This window comes from Haliotis rufescens, unplaced genomic scaffold, assembly GCF_023055435.1.
Source record: "Haliotis rufescens isolate VD_foot unplaced genomic scaffold, xgHalRufe1.0.p SCAF_12, whole genome shotgun sequence".
NCBI lineage: Eukaryota > Metazoa > Mollusca > Gastropoda > Lepetellida > Haliotidae > Haliotis > Haliotis rufescens.
In genome coordinates, this window is record NW_025963802.1 from 19290199 (window position 1) to 19309933 (window position 19735).

Sequence of the window (19735 nt, forward strand, 5' to 3'; positions counted from 1 at the left end):
GTCTGAGGTCATGGGAACACCCTTATTAAAATGTAGTTCTATCAAAAGTCATATCAGAATCATTGAAAATAAGATATCACGAACACTTCGTAATTATTTCACAATGTTACATCTCTTGTACTAGTAATAGTTGACTTCAGTTTCAGTTGGTTTCTTTGTAGGTATGATTCTCCATGTCTTCTATCTTAATATTATAATGGGTAATATTATTATAAGGTGAGGTGAGGTGAAATGGGGTTTAACGTCGCGTCCAAGATTATTGCACTTATATAGCGACGTGCATGTATGTGTGTGTGTTTGTGTGGCTGCTTGTACTAGTCGGGACTGATGCCAATTTATAGTGCTGGCTCACTGAGATACCATGCCGCAGTTGAACATGAATACCCCACTCAGACACAGTATACTGACTCCGAGCCGACCAGTCCTTGTTTTAGCCCCTTAATGCCGAGCGCCAGACAGGGTTACAACAAGTACCATCTTTTAACGTCTTTTGGTATGACGCGGTCGGGAATCGAACCCCGGATCTTCCACTCTCTGGGCGGACGCTCTACCACTAGACCACGGAGGAGGTCTATTATTATAATATCTTTAGATGGTAATAATATTATATTGGTAACATATTTAAACTAGGAATTAAAGATTATCTGTCATAAATTATAAGTCCCTTTCCTCAGGCTCTGGAAGGTCACAATTTTTGTACATGGGGAAACAAAAACCATGCTTCTTTGTTGGTTATTGTCTAAGTGTACTGTTGTAAAAAACTTGAAGAACTGATATAAGTCAGTTCCTGAAATTTACATCATTGACAGCCATAGAATATTACTCACAGAAATATTGACAAGTCAAACAGCTAGAAATCAGGAAAGAAGCACTGTAACCCGATTAATTAAGTAACTTGAACAAACCAAAACTCATTTAAAACTTAAACTACAAAGCATTTAGAGACTAACAGACAAAACATTTTTGTAATATAACAAAATATAGATATAGATATCTGCCTCTTCCTTCTATCAATCTTACTCTCTCATTTCTCAAATGTATATGTAATTTGTTATCGTACATCCTTTCGGGATAAGGAATTGTAATTTGAGGTAATTTGTACATGATCATTTCATATTGGATAAAATGTTCAAACAAACTAAACTAAGCATATAAATGATGTTTCTTTGCATTGCATATTTGTTATAAAATATCAATAAGACAAACATAAAAAGTTGACTTTAGAAACACAGTCAAATGTTAAAGTACAAAGTTGTATGATTGCTGTAAAGAGAGTCAGTATATAATTCTGTTTGTACATTAGCATCATATATGAAATAGTTCCATTAGCACAACTATATTTTATATAACTATAACAATTTCCTTGCTGAAAATGCAGGGCATTATTGAGCCATCATATAGAACAGCAGAGCTATAACCATAAACAGCTGAAGACACTCACCCCTGTTGTGAACATCCTCTTAAAAAAATACATCAGTCAGGTGTTCTTTATTTAAACTAATTCCATTTGACCAGTTCCACACTGGACATTGTGGCCTATTGGAGGCCTCACTGCTAGAACCAGGGGTTAAAAGAGGTTTACATGTTAAGTGAAGATTAACTTTTCAATTGTCCCTGATTAAAAATCAATCCCCAAGAATAAAACCGGTAATCATAAAATCCCATCAGACAAAGCATACATATAATTTCAAACACCATTCAGACAACAGAGCTGGGATTTGTCTAGTTCTACTGTTGATAAGTGAAATAATATTTCAAATTGACAGCAGGAACTTATCAAGGTGATCTCATAAGCTGATGATCGAGAGCCGGTGTTGGTAAACAGTACCTCATTATCATTACTAAACAATGATTGATCACTTTGTTTCAATAATCTGTTATCTAACCAAGTTTCTTCAACACATTTACTTCTGCTCTGCTGTGAAGGTGAGGAGGTATAGGGGGAGAGCCTGATTGTCGAAGAAGATGGCAAATTTGGATGGAGCGGAGTCGATATCCACCACTGAGTGGCAGGAAGCAGGTGCATCTCTCAAGGTCGACCTTCCTGGACATGCCCACCCTGTCAGCACCTTGGACAGACAAACATGGTGGTGTCCACTTCGGTCTGGTTGTGACGTTTTAAGAATGGGTCCAATGTTAGTGTAGAAGTACACACCTCGTCCAAGATCATCCTCTGAAAATTACAAATGTTGATGTATTTGAAACAGAAAAAGTAAATTTTAAGGTAATGAACATGTTTCTTTCAAATAAAGCCATAACATACGTACAAGTTTATAAGCTGATACCAGGTTTGAAATATTGTATGAATTCTTCTATCACATATTCGCTGTATTAAGTGCCCAGCACCAATAAATACCCCTGACCAATCTGTAAGTAGTCTTTACAAGCATCTCTTTGTAAGATCTAAAATTTACATGACCAGTCAATATCTCCTGAAGTATATTGCTGATTATTTACAGAAAACAGATGCACAGAAGGAAATATAACTGCCTTGTAACCATTATCGAAAAAGTTTAGTTTCATTGACATTTGAACTCATTTTCTTCACAACCGCACGATCCCTGAAGACATATCTAACAAGTGAATGATTTGAATAAGCAGCCCCCATTGTCTATTCCAAAGCATCTGAGGCGCTTATTATGGTGAACACAGTAACTATCCAAGAAGCTACATTGACGCTGAGAAACTGTTCATTTTCACAGCAGAAACCCAGTTCTAAAAGCTACCAAAAGATTGACGCTGAGAAACTGTTCATTTTCACAGCAGAAACCCAGTTCTAAAAGCTACCAAAAGATTGACGCTGAGAAACTGTTCATTTTCACAGCAGAAACCCAGTTCTAAAAGCTACCAAAAGATTGACGCTGAGAAACTGTTCATTTTCACAGCAGAAACTCAGTTCTAAAAGCTACCAAAAGATTGACACTGAGAAACTGTTCATTTTCACAGCAGAAACCCAGTTCTAAAAGCTACCAAAAGATTGACGCTGAGAAACTGTTCATTTTCACAGCAGAAACCCAGTTCTAAAAGCTACCAAAATACATTATTGAGCAGGAAACATGGCTAGTACCTCCACTGTAGTTGCAGTAGTTCCTGTTGAAGCCAAAGTTGCTGACACTGACAATGACATCAGTATTGACAAGAGGGCCATGCCAGAGTTGCTTCTCCCTTAACTCATCTTCCTTCATGTCTTGTGTCAACATTTGTGCTTTCTTGGATTCATAATTCTTGAATAATGTAACATTCAGTATTTCCTCAATCTGAAAATAAGAGTTCAAGAGAAGTCCTACTTCAACAACTTCATCCATTTAGACATGAACTATCTAAATGGACAAGAACTGAGTGCAAAGGTTGTATTTTTACCATTTAGATTAAGACATGATACATGAGTTCATCAATGTTGATCAATCTCACATGAGCAGTCCAGTGCATTCATCATTTAGTCATTATCCATCCATTGCCTTATTTCCTCTACCCAGGTATGTTTATCAAGTTTGTCAGCAATATTCCAGCATTATGACAGCAGTCTGTAAATAATTAAGTCTGAACCAGAAAATCCAGGGACTGACACCATAACCATTGATCTACACAATGACATGAAATCAACCAATTCAGCGAGTCTGACCACCCGATTCCGTAAGTCACCTCTTACAACAAGCATGATTTGCTGAAAACCAATTCTAACCTGGATTTTAATGCCAATTAAGAAAACCGTAACCTGTAACAACAAAGGCAATTCAATTACTACTGTGAGTAAGACCACATTATCATTGTAATAAGTGAGTGAGTGAGTATGGTTTTATACCGCTTTTAGTAATAATCCAGCAATATCATGGCAGGGGACACAGGAATGGGCTTCACACATTGTACCCATGTCGGGAATCGAACCCGGATCTTCGGCATGACGAGCAAACGCTTTAACCACTAGGCTATCAGACCGCCCCTCATTGTAATAAGTGTCATGCTACCTTCTAGAATGGTAAACATTTAAATCCAATACTTTCGAATTGTACCAGGGTAAATTCAGAAGCCAAATAAACATCCTCTGCCCTATACCCTCCATAACCACAGAATGTGTCCCACTGACTTGGTTTGATGCATGTCATCGTATCCCAACTGCATGGATCAATGCTCATGATGACAATCACTGGACTCGATTATTTACAGACCAGATAGCTCTAATATTGCTGAGTGTGGCGTTCAACAACAAACAAAACAAACAAAAATCAGAGGGTAGAGATGTGCTCATAAATGACTCTTAGCTGTCCTCTCCTGTAGTTTGGACATATGTAACAAAGTTTCCCTTATCCCTCTTTAAACCAAGATCAAGAATGCCATACCTTGACTACTGATGACGAGGGTAACTGGGATGCTTTGGTGAACTGTTCCGTGACCTTCAGGAACTCGGATGATGACCGAACCAACTGCACAAGCTTCATACCTTCAGGGTCAATTCCTTGTAGCTTCTGAGGCAGAGTTGCATCGGCATCTGATGAAACAAAAAAAGTCACAGGCTTAATCAAGCTAATTGCTTACACTGACTCTCATAAATCACAGTCAAATAGAGATTGATCTAATAATTATTGAAAGTATATTATTTTATTCAAAGAAACTAAAGTCATAACAGGTAACATATTTTTCTGAGAAAGCTCACTTAATTAATCATACAACCACACTTCATAATAATCTCAAAGATTAATCCTTTTTGAAAAGTGTAAAAACAAACGCAAACCCTCTCATGACATGTGGCAAGATGGAAGGATAATTTCTGATGTAAATCATCTTTGTGCAGTACACATTAGAAAAAAGGTCGCATGTAGCTCACCTTAATTAAGAGATGAAATGGTGGCCATGTATCAAATTGGTTGTATCAAAGAGCAGCTTTTAGAGACTCTATAGCCTGGATACATCATGCTAAGTTTCAGCTTCAAAGTCCTTGTGGTTTTCAAAGAGAGTGAGTGAGTGAGTTCGGTTTAACGCTGCTTTTAACAGTATTCCAGTTATATCACTGCGTGTCAGCTTAATGTGGGAGGAAAGCCCGAAGTGATGCAGGTCTAAGATGTTTACCACTTCGGTGAAATCCACGATGGTGCTGACAAACCTGGAAACATAATCGGGGCGAACCGGGATTCGAACCCACAATCATAGGTATCTGGCGTGCCCAAGGGTCGCAACTCTTCACAGCGAATCGCTGCGCCTTAGACAACTGGGCCACCTGTGCCCCCTTGTGGATTTAGAGATGTCAAAATGTAAAAGTTAACAATGGATGGACAATTTTAGTGGCAGTGGTCAAACACTGACAAATCCTCAGTCTTGTTTGACAGGGATGCTAATTATGTATATAACAAGTATTTGTCACAGAAGTGACGAAATGTCCCCCGCCTGTATATACACCAAAATACCAAATATGAAGACAATCCAGCGATTAGTTCTTGAGATATCGCGGCAACACCGTTTTCCAACTCCAAAAGCAGATTTACCTGCTGTGACCTTGAAAATGGGGTCAAGGTCACCAAAACCGACTGGTGACTGCGGAGTCTGAATATACACCATAGTTCCAAATATGAAAACAATCCAGTGTTTAGTTCTTGAGATATCGCGGCAACTCTGTTTTCAAACTCCAAAAGCAGATTTGCCTGCTGTGACCTTGAAAATGGGGTCAAGGTCACCAAAACCGACTGGTGTCTGCGGTGTCTGTATATACACCATAGTTCCAAACATGAAGACAATCCTGAGATTAGTTCTTGAGATATCGCGGCAACACCGTTTTCCAACTCCAAAAGCAGATTTACCTGCTGTGACCTTGAAAATGGGCTCAAGGTCACCAAAACTGACTGGTGTCTGCGGAGTCCGTATATACACCCTAGTACCAAATAGGAAGACAATCCAGAGATTAGTTCTTGAGATATCGCGGCAACATCGTTTTCCAACTCCAAAAGCAGATATGCCTGCTGTGACCTTGAAAATGGGGTCAAGGTCACCAAAACCGACTGGTGTCTGCGGAGTCTGTATATACACCATAGTTCCAAATATGAAGACAATCCAGTGTTTAGTTCTTGAGATATCGCGGCAACAAACAGGTGGGACGTACGGACGGTCGTGAATACTATATCCCCCGCTTCGCGCTTTCGCGCGGCGGGGGACAATTATTTATAATTTCAAAATATAAGATAGCTACGAGATGAATTGCAAAGAACAATAAGACATTGTTCTATCCTGAAGTCATTTCTGGAGATTCAAACATACACTCGCAACTTGGTGAAATCAAAAAGGTTTTTTTAAAGGGAGTGTCTAGTGAGTCATCTAGGTGTACCTGGGCAGCGCAGATAAACAGATAAACAGATAAACACAATGGCCGAATTATTGCAGCCAAAAGCGGGAGAGATATTACAATCGGTATTGGGAGAATGCGGGAAATATCCTCCTGTGCATGAAATGGATTTGTCCAACATTGCCAAGGTCAGATTCTATTGAAGGAATCATAATTATTAAAATACGGTAAATATTTTTAAAGCTTGTACATTTTGTCATCATCCTTAAAGATTAGGTAAAAATTGTTGATATTTTATATAAGAAGTGTAGTAAAGCCTATGAAAAAATTCAAAAGAAACTTGTGGTCGCTGTGTATTGTGCAATATAACACTGCATGGAGAATAAACCACTAGAGGCATATACCGGTAGTCAATAATATTCAAAGCTAAGTCACTTGTGTGTAGTAGTATACAATAGTCTTGATTGAAACCAGTGTTTGAAATAGCTGCTGCCCACAAGCCAAATGCCAGTGACTTAAAAATTGGGCTTGTAACATTTCCATAAAATTGGCCCAACTGTTGAGTTGAAAATTCCAGCCAATACATTTTTATTTCTATGAATCATCAAATAAGTCTATTGTCAATTTGTCAAAGAGGTCTGTAGAAGTCTGTTGTTTATTGGAAACACACCAGAAGAAAACTTGGTTTGTGATGTACACTGATATATACATATAGCGATGTGTGTGAATGTCTAAGAATTACCACAAATGTCAGACAAATGTAGAGCACCAAGCAGGCAACCACCTTCACTGCTGTTTAGTGTAATGGTGTTTGTCAGTACTTTACCCATGCTTGTGGGTTTCACAAAAGTGATAAATGTCTGAGACCTGCATCACTTCAGTTTTACTCTCACATTAAGCTGATGATATAACAAGAATACTGTTCAAAGTGGCGCAAAACCCAACTCACTCACTCTGTTTTGTATAACATCATGCTCCCAATGGCAGTCAGGGGCATGTTTTCAATTACAAATCAAAATTTCAAACCAAATCAACTACTTTAACCTTTGCTTAGACTGATGAATATATAATATATAAAACCTGTGAGTTTCTGTCGTCTGATGACTGGAACTCGATCCTTCTCTTCTCCCTCCAAATATTCCTCCATTTTGTCAAAGTCGATCACATACTGCTCTTCTTCCTGTCCTTGAAGCACTACACTGTTGTCACCCTTCAAGTACGCTGTCTCTATTTTACTGTTCATACTGTCATATGACTGTAGTCTTCTTCCTTCGTCTGTGTCATCCACCACAAACCATTCTACTTCCTTATCATCGTCAAACAACGCAGATGCAGAAGCTGATGCAGCTTTTGTTCTGTCAACTGAGTCCATGTTGCCATCCCCATACAGCTTCTCATCTTCAAAGTGTTCATCATCTTCATTACCAAAGCTATTAACAGGTGTTTCTTGTTTGGCTGGAGTACACCATAGATTGTTTATCTTTGGTTTCACATCTTGAGTTGACAATAGGATATTATCAGCAACACTTGGACGACTTCTGCTGTCCTTGTGACCTTCACTGGGTAACAAAGAAGCGGGTGTCACTTCTTGAGAGTTCTGTCTGAATGTGGCAGGACTAGAGAATGACCTCATCCTCTCCTGATCGTCCTCCAGGTTCAAAACTTTTGGAAATGATGAAATAATTTGGAGGACCTCTTTCAGGGCTTTACATACTTGAAATGACTTTCCTTTTAGTGTCAATATTCCAGCAGGTGAGACAACTTTCACATTAATCTCAAACTTTTGTGATAAAGCTTCCAACCTTTCTTTCTGAAATGAAAATAAGTACATAAGTGTATATAAGCAAACAAGTATTTCCACTTTTCATTCAATTCAATAAGGCTTTGGTTGTTAATTTGTTACCTACTGACCCAGTCATTAATTTTCAGTTCTGAAGTGTCTGTATTTTAGCATATTTTCACATTTATCAAACTGGTTGTCTCTGGGTTGTCATCATCTGGGAAGCTGAGAACCTATTTAATGTCACAGTTTTCGTTTTGCTCACTTCATCATGGCATGTTATGGCAAAGCAATAACGTGAATGTTGACTTCTTAGGACATTTTCGAAGTGAAAACTGTTCTAAACTATTTGAAAGGCATCGTCAACATATTGTTTACATTTTAATAAAAATCTCTTTTTGGCACAGACCATTTAGCTCAAATACTGGCAACCTTCCACAGATCGATCTGGCCAATGATAAACCACTGTTGGGATCAGAGAGTGTTTTTGGACTTTGATCAATACAGTCATGTTTGTCATGAATAATATTTATGATAAATCTGTGACATTTTATTTTTTCTGCTTTGTCTGACATCACATAGCCAGGATTTTGCACAAACTTGTTAATGAACGCTTTGAATGACAGGTAAAAATAATAATAAACGCACTCTTTTTACACTGAACCAGTTACAGGCAAGAGTTGTTCTTTTTACCTCTTTACTGACATAGCAAAGTAGGGAAATTTAAACAGGCACTTCTTTAACAATGCCAGAAAAATCTAAATCAATCACTCAAGTGTTGATTTGTTCTCATGTTCATGACTGACATGTGAACATCCGATTTTTATCTATGAATTACTGTCACAGCAATTGAAGCATCACATAGATGATGCCCTGTCTGCTTAATTACGAAACTTTAATCAGTTTTGTATGTATTAAATCTAATAAACTAGAAAGTGTTTGCAAGAACCTGCAGTCCCTTTACCATCATTTCTAGGCCCCCAAGTCATTACATACCAACCTGCACCATGCATAAATTGTCCAACCCCTTTGTGAACGTTAACTGTAGATAGATGAAATTCAATGCAAAAAATTGTAGCAATTACTTTAAGACATAAGTAAGAGGGGTCGATAACATGATGTGATGCAGGTGCCTGGTAGGACGAAAATCTAATTAAACAATTCCACAGTCTTATGCTTATCTTATCATGAATAATCTTGATCTCCAATCCCAGTTGATCATAAGCCAGAAAAATATCCCAGTCACATGATAGATTAAGTAGGATCCTCATCTGTCTTGTAGCAACAGGGTGTTTGAGGTCAAATTCAGACAAACACAATAAAGCCTTAATTCAGAAACTGCAAGACAAAACTTAGACCTAACTATTAGATATGTATAGTTTTGCATTACTTCTTACCTTTCCAGAATCAATACACTTTAATTTCTCATCCTTTATGTCTTCTTGGACAGTTGGACTGTGTTGACTCAGTTTCTTGAGGATACCAATGGCTTCTTCAATACAACTCTCCTGATCTGAGGCCACACTATATTCCACTTTAGTCATCTTGGACATTGCTGACTCGGGAATTAGAACTGAAGGCAAGGTCCCAACCATGTTTCCGTCACGTGGGTTAGAAGATGGCGTGTCTTCATACCGAGAGGGTTCTTTAATACAAAACAGTCTTGGTCAAGAACATGTCATATATTAAACAATTTGCTACATTTATACATCAGATCTACAAACAAGAAGATAACCAGCAGCTAGCATAAGTGTTCTCTTCACAAATTTCTCCTCTGCATTAAACACTATTCAGCGTCTTACCCTGATGAAAACAAGCGTATAGTTGACAAAGTCATCTATATCCCCCGCCCATTTTAACACTTTATGGTCCCAAACCAGGTAACTGACCCAACATTTCTCATAGCCCATGTCAAAATAGCTGCAATGGAAATTCTAAAATAAACATTTCTAAAACTCCTTAATATAAAATGGCACTAGTTCAGTATGCGCTTTATATATAGACATGCAATGTTTGGCAAGGAAATATTTAACAGTTTATTTGTTATACTACAAAAGTAAACCAATCCTATATTAAAACTTAAATCCAACTTGTTGTCATGGAAACATAAACAATAAAAATTTCTAAAAGTGCTATATATCAAAAGGCACCAGTTCAGTATGTGCCTGGTAGACATGCAAAGTTTTGTAAGAAAGTATTTAATGTTTTTTGAGTTACACTCTGGAAACGAACACCACCCCTGTAGGACCTAAGTCCAACTTATTTCCATGGAAACGTGAAAAATAAAAAATTCTAAAATTCCTAAATAGCAAGAGGCACCAGTCCAGTATGTGTCTGGTAAACATGCACAGTTTTTGTTGGAAAGTATTTAATGGTTTTTGAGTTACGCTCCGGAAACGAACAGCACCCTCATAGAACCTAAGTCCAACTTGTTGCCATGGAAACATAAAAAATAAAAATTTATAAAATTCCTAAATAGCAAAAGGCACCAGTTTAGTATGTGCCTAGTAGGCATGCAAAGTTTTGTGAGAAAGTATTTAATGTTTTTTTAGTTACGCTCCAGAAACGAACTGCACCCTCATAGAACAATAGTCCAACTTGTTGCCATGGAAACGTAAAAAATTTTTTTTATAAAATTCCTAAATTCCAAAAGGCACCAGTTCTGCATGAGTCTGATAGACATGCAAAGTTCCATAGAGAAAAATTTAACGGTTTCTGAGTTATGCTCCGGAAACGATTTCGGGACACACGCACGGAACTCATTTCTATATCCCCCGCCAACTTCGTTGGGGCGGGGGATAAAAACTTTCAAATCCCCAAGTAAGCCACACCCTCATGTGATGGATTACCTGATTTGTACTAAACCAATATCAGCACATGAAAGTCACAGTATTCTGACAAACACTGGAGCTACCAAAGATTGTTTTTTATCACCATTTATATTTATAACGTATATTGTTATCTGGCAGTGTAATTTATTGTGAAATAATGATTATGACTGTGTTACATTGTTGAGATTTAGTAGAAGTTCATAGTGTTTGGACAAAGATTACTTGTCAGGAATGTAGTATTTTTAATGTAAGCAGTTATTATATTTAGATGCTCGTATTATCTGTAAACATCAGGAATTGCATGGAGGGGTGTCAAGCGTTATAGAAACATGTGGAATATTCTGTGATATTCAAGTGACACTCGGAGGCTTGTTCGCACCCCAGTTTCACCTACAGGGTATGCTTGTATTTTCTTGTGTATTAATGATTAATGTAATGTAAAGAAAAACAAATGTACATATAGTTATTGTGACTTTTAACACTTCCTTCAATGTATTTGTTAAAAACATGAGTTCTATTTATTTCTTTGTCGTCGGTGTGACGATGTGAATGAATATAATATGATATGACTGCATGTGAATGTGATGTACCCTTACATATTTCTGTCTATGTCTATTTATTTTTATTTTTTTAAGTATATGTTTCAGGGCGTTTGTTCTGATGTCAATAAATCCTCTTCACATACAACGACCCATGTTATTTATGATCACCCCTGCTTACATAAACATAATTATTTTACTTTGTCAGCTGGTAGTTATACTACAATCTGACTTTGTAATGTCTCTTTAGTCATTATTTGTAGGAGACAAAACCATACCAGTAGTTTTGTGTTCTTGGTACAGGAGTCATCATGGAGATGTGTAGCTCCACCTGACGCTGATGTTGTCCCAGTTGTTGTGAACGCTCCATCAACATATGCATAATATTTCAGTTACCGAATTTGACGTAATAAGCTCCCCGCTCTAAAAAGCGCCCACAGCGATGTTTGCTAATATATTGGCTAGTGAACAATCCTAATAAGCACCCCTTAATTGATCAACGTACACAAGACTTATTTATTCATGTATAACACACACTCATGTGTTATATGCACCCTTAATTATGGACTATTAAATTCTGGAGTATATATCTGTCGTGTATAATACGCACAGATTTTCCTTTTGTATCATTTCAGGCTATCAGCATAAACCACGAAATTTATGATAGAAGATATTTTATGCATACTATTTATTATTATTACGTTTTGAGTAGATGTCTTTAGATGTAATTATATTATTTCATTACAAATGTACAACCTTGAAACGTAAATTCTCCCTACCTAACACACAGAGACGATTCACCACTGCTTGTATTTGTGATTAAAAAATTAGTTTCGTGTTTGTCATAAAAAAACATAAACATAAAGTAACCAAAAATATTTAGGGTCATGAAAATTCTGTATCATACATATAGATATGAACACAAAAAAAATCAACTTTAGCAACATAATTCTTGAAAACTACGAAAAAAAGCTGCTGAAAGTGAAAGAATACACGCTGGTCAAGTAACAAAAACGGCGCTTAGTGAAACAAACAGTCTCGATTGACAATTAAGTTAAATGAGAAATGTACAGTTTATAACGAAATAATTTTGAGAGAATAACAAACGGCAAGAAGTGATGTTAACTCCACAAATGACCATTTGTCATTATTTTGCCTTGTCAAAGTGGAACTAACATACATAGGAAGTCAACAGTTTTTGTACAGGTCAGACACTTATGATAAAGGGAGACAATTTAGGGGAGGTAACTCTTGTGTGACAATAGTTCTGTCAAAGCATTATGTTCACTGCAGTGAAATATCAAGTGTAATGTTCACCTCAATGAAAATAATACTTTTCTCAACTTCAGAAAACTCTGATCAGGTATTTTGCCATATGAGGCAGTGGAAAATGCATGGACAGGTGTATGTAGTATTAAGCTAATAAATTCCGATTCAAAACATTGGTACATATTTGTTTGATGAATATCTTACCCTCCACTGGTTGGAAACTTGCACCAAATACTTGTTTCGTCTCCTCAGACATCAGTTCTGCAAACTTCTTTTTGAAAGCTGCTAGCATATCATTTTCATACACAACCACAGTGATGTGAAATAGGCATGACCCAGAATTGTCATATGCTTTTAGAGCTTTTTGAAGATCTTTTGCCATTTCCACAGCGTTCCTGTGATCTAAAACCAATTATGCAAAACATCATTACAAGTTTCACAATATAAGAGATGCTTATACAGGGATGTTTAGCCAAGAATGCCATTTGAGTGGATTTAAGAGAACAGTAAAAGTGTGAAGGTAGAATCAAGGTTAAACAATATCGCAAAAATATACAGAACAAGTCTTAGGCCTCAATCTCACACAAGCAAACAACAGTCATCAGGAGATGACATATCCCTCTGATCTGGTGCAATTGAGAAATGGAATGACGGTACTTATAGCCCACTTGGGTTCATTGCCATGGGATATCTTCAGTTCAGTGAAGAAAAGAATAATGCTGTTCAAAATCCCATATCAAAAGGCATCAGTTCACCACTAGACTGATCTGTATAGCAAGGTGCATCCATAAATATTCAACAGTTTGGCAGTTCTGCAGTGGAAACAAGCACTTCCCCTATTTTCAGTCCAATTTGTCATGAAAACTAACAAAAAATGTGAAAAAATTAAATCCCAAATCATCAAAAGGCATCAGTTCACCACTAGACTGATCTGTATAGGAAGTTGCATCTAGACATTTTCAACGGTTTTAGAGTTCTGCTCCAGAATTAGAAAACAAGACAGAAGCAGGGCACTGTTATCACTCTGTCTTGATAACATGTCAGAATCTACATCGAAACATCGCCATTTGCAATAAACCAGAAGTAGTTAATCAAAAAGTTGTATGTTTTCTTATTGATGTTCTTTGGTCCAATTTTTTCTAAATACATATGCAAAGTGTTTACAGACAAGCAGGCCATGACCAGCTCACTTGACTTTCAGTTGAATGAGTTAAAAAATAGTGCCACTGCAATGCAGCTCACCTGGATATGTACTGGTACCAAACAGTTTAAAATGTCAACAAAGCCTGACACCTCACAAATCTTGATGTCAATTTGCAACAACTATTTTCTCCATAAATACTGAGGACTAGATACTGAGACTAAAATGTCATGATTAAAAAAAATATATATGTAATCAAATCATAAGTAGAAACATAAAAAGCAAAGTTCACCTCACTCAGTCTGACAATTTCAGAGAAGTTTACAGAGCCAAATACCGTATTCGACATAATAAGCGCCCAGGGCGCTCTCAAAATTAGAAATAGGGGGCTCTTATTAGAATAAAATTTTGGTGAAAAACAACATAGTCATAAATTTCATGGTTTATGCTGACAGCCTGAAATGATACAAAAGAATAGTCTGTGTGTAATATACACGACAGATATTATTTTTCAAGAATTTAATTGCCCATAATTAAGGGTGCATATAACACACGAGTGTGTACTTTACACGAATAAATAGGTCTTGTGAACATTGATCAATCGGAAGGAATTGGAATTGTTCACGAGCCAATATATTAGCAAATATCGCCGTGTGCGCTTATTAGAGCAGGGTGCTTATTACGTCGAATAAGGTATGCATTTTGAGAGAATATAAAAGCATGGTCAAAACAATTTTCAAAATTGGTCATATTGAAACTTGAACTGAAACCTTTTCATATTACCACTAGTGGTGCTTTGAAACAAATTACATTTGTCAGGGAAGAAACAGATTTGTTGTAAATGCCATTCATTGACTTGTTATTTGACTTCTTGAAGTGAATATTTTCTTTCAGTTTGCAAAGACGCATGACTTCAGGACGTTCTCCATTCCATGATCACTCCTTGGTCAATAACAAACATCCATACACTGATCCATCTAACCTTCGGTATAAATACCTAATCTTCAGGGGCATGACCTACCCAAATGTGGATGATCACTGGGCAAAACAGTTTTTTATGCTTTCCAGTCATTTTACATACAATATAGCTATTTTTAACAAAGTAAACTCAAAAAGGGTGTATTTATGATGTTAACATGCATTATGTGCCATTGGGCAAGTGATTAAATGATTATTACACATGGATGACAGGCAAGCAGGTCATGACATTAGTCAGGTAAGATAACCAAGGACTGTTTGATATCAATTTCGACAGCATCAGTAATAATTTAGAAAACCAGTGTTCTGAATCCAACAGTTTGTCCAAAGTTTCAGCTAATAATCTCAAGTGCTGTCTTTGGAACTATATTTATGATATTCAACTGCATCTACCTGAGATGTTTCAAGACATTATTCAGTGTCAGTCCAAGTTTCTATCTTTTCCCTTGCACGTGACCAGTCATAATATCCATGTCGACCAAAGACAAACAGGGGTATCACCACTTCGCTGCCTATGGCCATAAACCAGTTTGGGCAGTTTGTGTAGTTGTCGAACTTCACAGCTCATTTTAAATATGCATACTGTGTATTTTTCATTTTTAAAGATTAAAAATATATCCAATTGGTTATAATTACATTCTCCAAAGTTATAATATATCATAAAATGTTTGTAACTTTGAATCATATGAGCAAACATGAGGGAAACTAACCACGGGCAAAGATTGGAAATGCCAAACTGATGTTTTCTCTGAGGTTTGCAAATTCGAGACTTTTCAAAATTGCCTGTTGTTGATCCCTTTTTACCATATCTCTGTTCAACAGAAGCAGCATGTTTGCTGAGCAGCAATGAAAACTGGATATCATCAGCATTCCTTTTGAGTCATATTCCTTTCCTGAAAAAGAATGATAAATGAAAAGAAAGCGATCATGAACTGTATTTAGAAATCATGCAAACACAAACTGAAATAAAGACAAAGGCACAAATTCAGTGCATAAAAACTTTCACAAAGAACTATTCAACAGCTTACGAATTATGTTCTGGAAATGAACCCTACCCTAAGCAAAAAAATGTAAATTCAAAAGTTCTTGAATAGCTAAAGGCAGTATTTCAGTGCATACAAGTTTCACAAAGAAAGAAGGAAAAGTTAATGAGTTGTGCTCTGGAAACAATAGGATAGACAGACAGATGGAGCCCATTTCTACATCCCCGGCATACTTCACTTAGGTGGGAGATAACAGGAGAACCATAGGATTCAACACACAAAATTATTACATACTCACACAATCCAAGTCATTACAGATAAACCCTGTAGAAGCATTTTAATAAATGAACAAATTGTTTCACTCCATCAAGATTAAAGATCTTCTTGAGTTGTTCCTACCCTAAGCCTGAAAGACTAAAAATAAGCTGACATATAACATCTAGTATAAGTATGTTATCATGGAATTCAGATTATGCATGTGACACCACTGTCATAACTGCCATAATTTGATCAAATGAAAACAAACCATTTTTATTTAAGTGAACATTGAAGTACCCTGTGTTTTTGTTACACAAAGCTCAACACATGCCCAATGCAGTACAGTTTTTTAAACCAGAAAGTATTATGCTTCCAGCTACCCTAATAAGATTATATAAGATAACTATAATTCGCAAAGAACAATGAAGAACGAATCGTGGCGTATTTCACGATAAAACATTGTTCTGTCACGACTTCATTTCTGGAGATTAGAACATGCGCTCGCACATTGGTAAATTGGACGATGTCAGTTTTGAGATGGAAGTGTATTTTGAGTTGTTCCCTATAGACGAAGCTGGACAGCCCAGGTGAACGCAGTGGCCAAACGATCGCACCCAAAAGCTGCGCCCCTCATGGTTTATTCCCTGCAGTGTTTTATTGTGTGATAAACAACTCCCACTCATCGTTTATTTCTTAAGTAATATGCACTTTGTTTGACCCTCACTTTCACCCAATCATATGCTTGACTATTTATTTATGAAGAATGCTATGTAACTAATTCTTACAAACATGTCATGCCAACAAAAAGTCTGTATTCAGAACACCAAGAAGCCGAGACCTTTCTTATGAATGACCATTCTGTGAGCTTGCTCTTCAATGAGTGAGTGAGTGAGTCGGGTTTAACGCAATTTTTAACAGTATTCCAGTTATATCACAGCGTGTCAGCTTTGGAGGAAAATGAAGGAATGTGGGAGGAAAGCCCAAAGTGATGCAGGTCTCAGACGTTTACCACTTCGGTGAAACCCACGAGCACGGGTATGGTGGTGACAAACCTAGAAACATAATCGGGGCGAACCGGGATTCGAACCCACAATCATAGGTTTCTGGCGAGCCCAAGGGACGCAACTCTGCACAGCGTATCGTGGCACCTTAGACGACTGGGCCACCCGTGCCCCCAGCTCTTCAATGAAGGTCTCTTCATCAATCCATCTTTGTTTAATTAGAATACTAAATGGCCTCTGGCTCTTCATGTACAACAGCAATCAGTTACAAGTGGTTGAGAGAGACTATTTTACAGTACATTTCTTCCTTAGCAGCACTGCATGGTGGATGATCACTGTACTGTTACTAAGTGTACTTATTTTATCAGTGAATATTAAAGCTTGAAACTTTGGAATATTTGGATTAATGAAGAAATACTGTTCTATATATTTACTTCTGAAAGCTGAATATTTTGTACACCAAAGAAAAACGTGGAATTCATCTTCCATATTATTTAAGTTTTATAATAGACATAATCTATATGCACTTTTTAATTAATCAGGCCTTTATGTGACCTTCACCTTGACTGTAGAATACACCAAACTACCAAATATTAGGTGCATACAAGCGAATGTGTATCTGTAACTGACAATGACGACCTTTCACATCAAGTTTCAGGTATGCAGAGGTAATGATGCTTCAGAAACTGACAATGATACCAAAACGTTTCCATTAATCTGCTCACTGAAAACATCTTCTCCGCAAGTCCAGGACAAGATATTGACAATGTATAGTGGTAAAAACACAAATACGTTTTGAGAAAGTGTAACAACAACATGGAACATGAATTACTTTCATAAAGTGACCTTGACCTTCCAGTGACGTGTTTTGTGGTCCATGGCGAAGACTTCTAAGGATATCCTCAAATGTCAGTAAGCTTTGAATATTCCAAGAGAAGCTCCACAGCTTTGGCCATCTTGCAGCAACATTATAAAGCAGCTCCATTCATGGGGGCTTACCTATAATCATATATACTCTCAGAATCCATATCTGGTATATGGTCTCTGATACTCTGTTTTACCTGTTGTTACCAGGATTAAAAGTCTCAATTTACAAACTACCATGTAAAGTGTTCAGTGAGGTTATACTACACAGCACCCAAAGTGACAAATGAAACATACTTTGAGATGGTTCTTTACAATTTTTTTCAAGGAGATTTCCTCTATCCTTTTGTAGTAGATTCTTGGTTATGGTTCCTGAAACAAAATAATATGGAACATTTCATTTGCAGCTCTGACAAAAAAGCCAACATATTTAACGGCACATTTTATCAGATTCTGGCTTGACTGCTTATATGTGTTTCTCTTTTCTTACATTCTCATTAAAATCAGATCTTACTTCTAGCTACCGCTAAACAAAGAACTGAAGACATCCCATTACATGTCATGGAATAACAACCTTTCGTCCGACCAATCAGAGCATTGCTTACCTGATCAGGAAAGTGACAATCCCATTGTGATTTCTAGTCATTCAATAGGCGGTCAGGTAGCCTAGTGGTTAAAGCGTTCGCTTGTCACGCCGAAGACCTGGGTTCGATTCCCGGTATGGGTACAATGTGTGAAGCCCATTTCTAGTGTCCCCCGCCGTGATATTGCTGGAATAATGCTAAAAGCGGTGTAAAACCATACTCGCTCACTCACTCTGGTCATTTAACCTTGAAAAGGTTAACATGGGGTACGTATTCCGAAGCACAGTTACGGACTGTATAGCTGAATCCGTCATAATCATCGTCTATCTCTTACTTCAGTGGGATAAACATTTGAATTGTAGGGACCGTGGTAAGAAGTGCCATACATACTCGGCCATCTACCAGTATTAGATATTTCTGAATGTTCTTTTGATTAATTTTCAAATTTTTAATCAGGAACTTGATCAAAATATTATTCTAAAGCATATTCTGGATGAAGTCACCTTTTGGAAATTAGTGCTGTATAGCTCAAGAAATCTGCTTTCTGATTGGCTAATGCTGATTTCTTGTTAGTCATTGCACTGTACTATCCTAATTATCTGTTTACATATGGCTTTTAAAACTCTCCTCAGTTGCTGATTACTTGCCCGAAGTAACTACAATGTAGTCACATGTTGCCTCAAAAAATAAATCTGAACTACAGCAGTCAATCTGTCATGTTAGTCTTGTATGACTGAACATATACCATATGAAACCAGAGACTATTATATGGTCCCTGATGAAACAGAATTCAGAGTACAAGCTTCCTCTCATGTCATATTATATTCATGATAACTGTCTGTGTCCATGATATATTTATCACTTGTATATATTAATGATCACAATTTTATGTTTGAATCATGTTTTGCATATTTTTGCAAATTAACATCATGACACAGTTATTAGAAGGTGCCAATTTGGTGTCCAATCAACTTCTAGAGTTTGACCATTTCATTCATCCATTCATATTGCACTTTATGTCAAGAGCTGAAAATGAAATCACATGCAGTCAGTGGATCAGTCTGCATGTGATTTCATTTTCAGCTCTCTGGGCATCTTCCCAAGGCAAGTGAGTTAACTGACTATAAAAGTCCAGTTTCCACCCTTGCTGAACTAGGCTGGTATTATGGAGTTACATTTTGTCTGGACTAACGAGTCTATGCATAGTCCAATCAAAATCTTGCACCGAAATCAAAATCC

At 37.0% G+C, this 19735-nt stretch overlaps 1 protein-coding gene across 1 annotated transcript in view; it reads right to left on the reverse strand.

Annotated features, from left to right (window-relative positions):
- Positions 1-468: 468 nt before the first annotated feature.
- The window catches only part of LOC124126402, a 96830-nt gene continuing 77563 nt past the window's right edge, over positions 469-19735 (reverse strand). The window contains exons 17-24 of the mRNA XM_046489834.2: positions 18210-18284; positions 15517-15699; positions 12892-13089; positions 9446-9693; positions 7349-8078; positions 4338-4486; positions 3068-3257; positions 469-2173 (exon numbers count right to left, since the gene is read on the reverse strand). Coding sequence (XP_046345790.2) covers positions 1905-2173; positions 3068-3257; positions 4338-4486; positions 7349-8078; positions 9446-9693; positions 12892-13089; positions 15517-15699; positions 18210-18284 — 2042 coding nt within the window. The 3' untranslated portion in view covers positions 469-1904. The remainder of the gene's footprint in view (positions 2174-3067; positions 3258-4337; positions 4487-7348; positions 8079-9445; positions 9694-12891; positions 13090-15516; positions 15700-18209; positions 18285-19735) is intronic.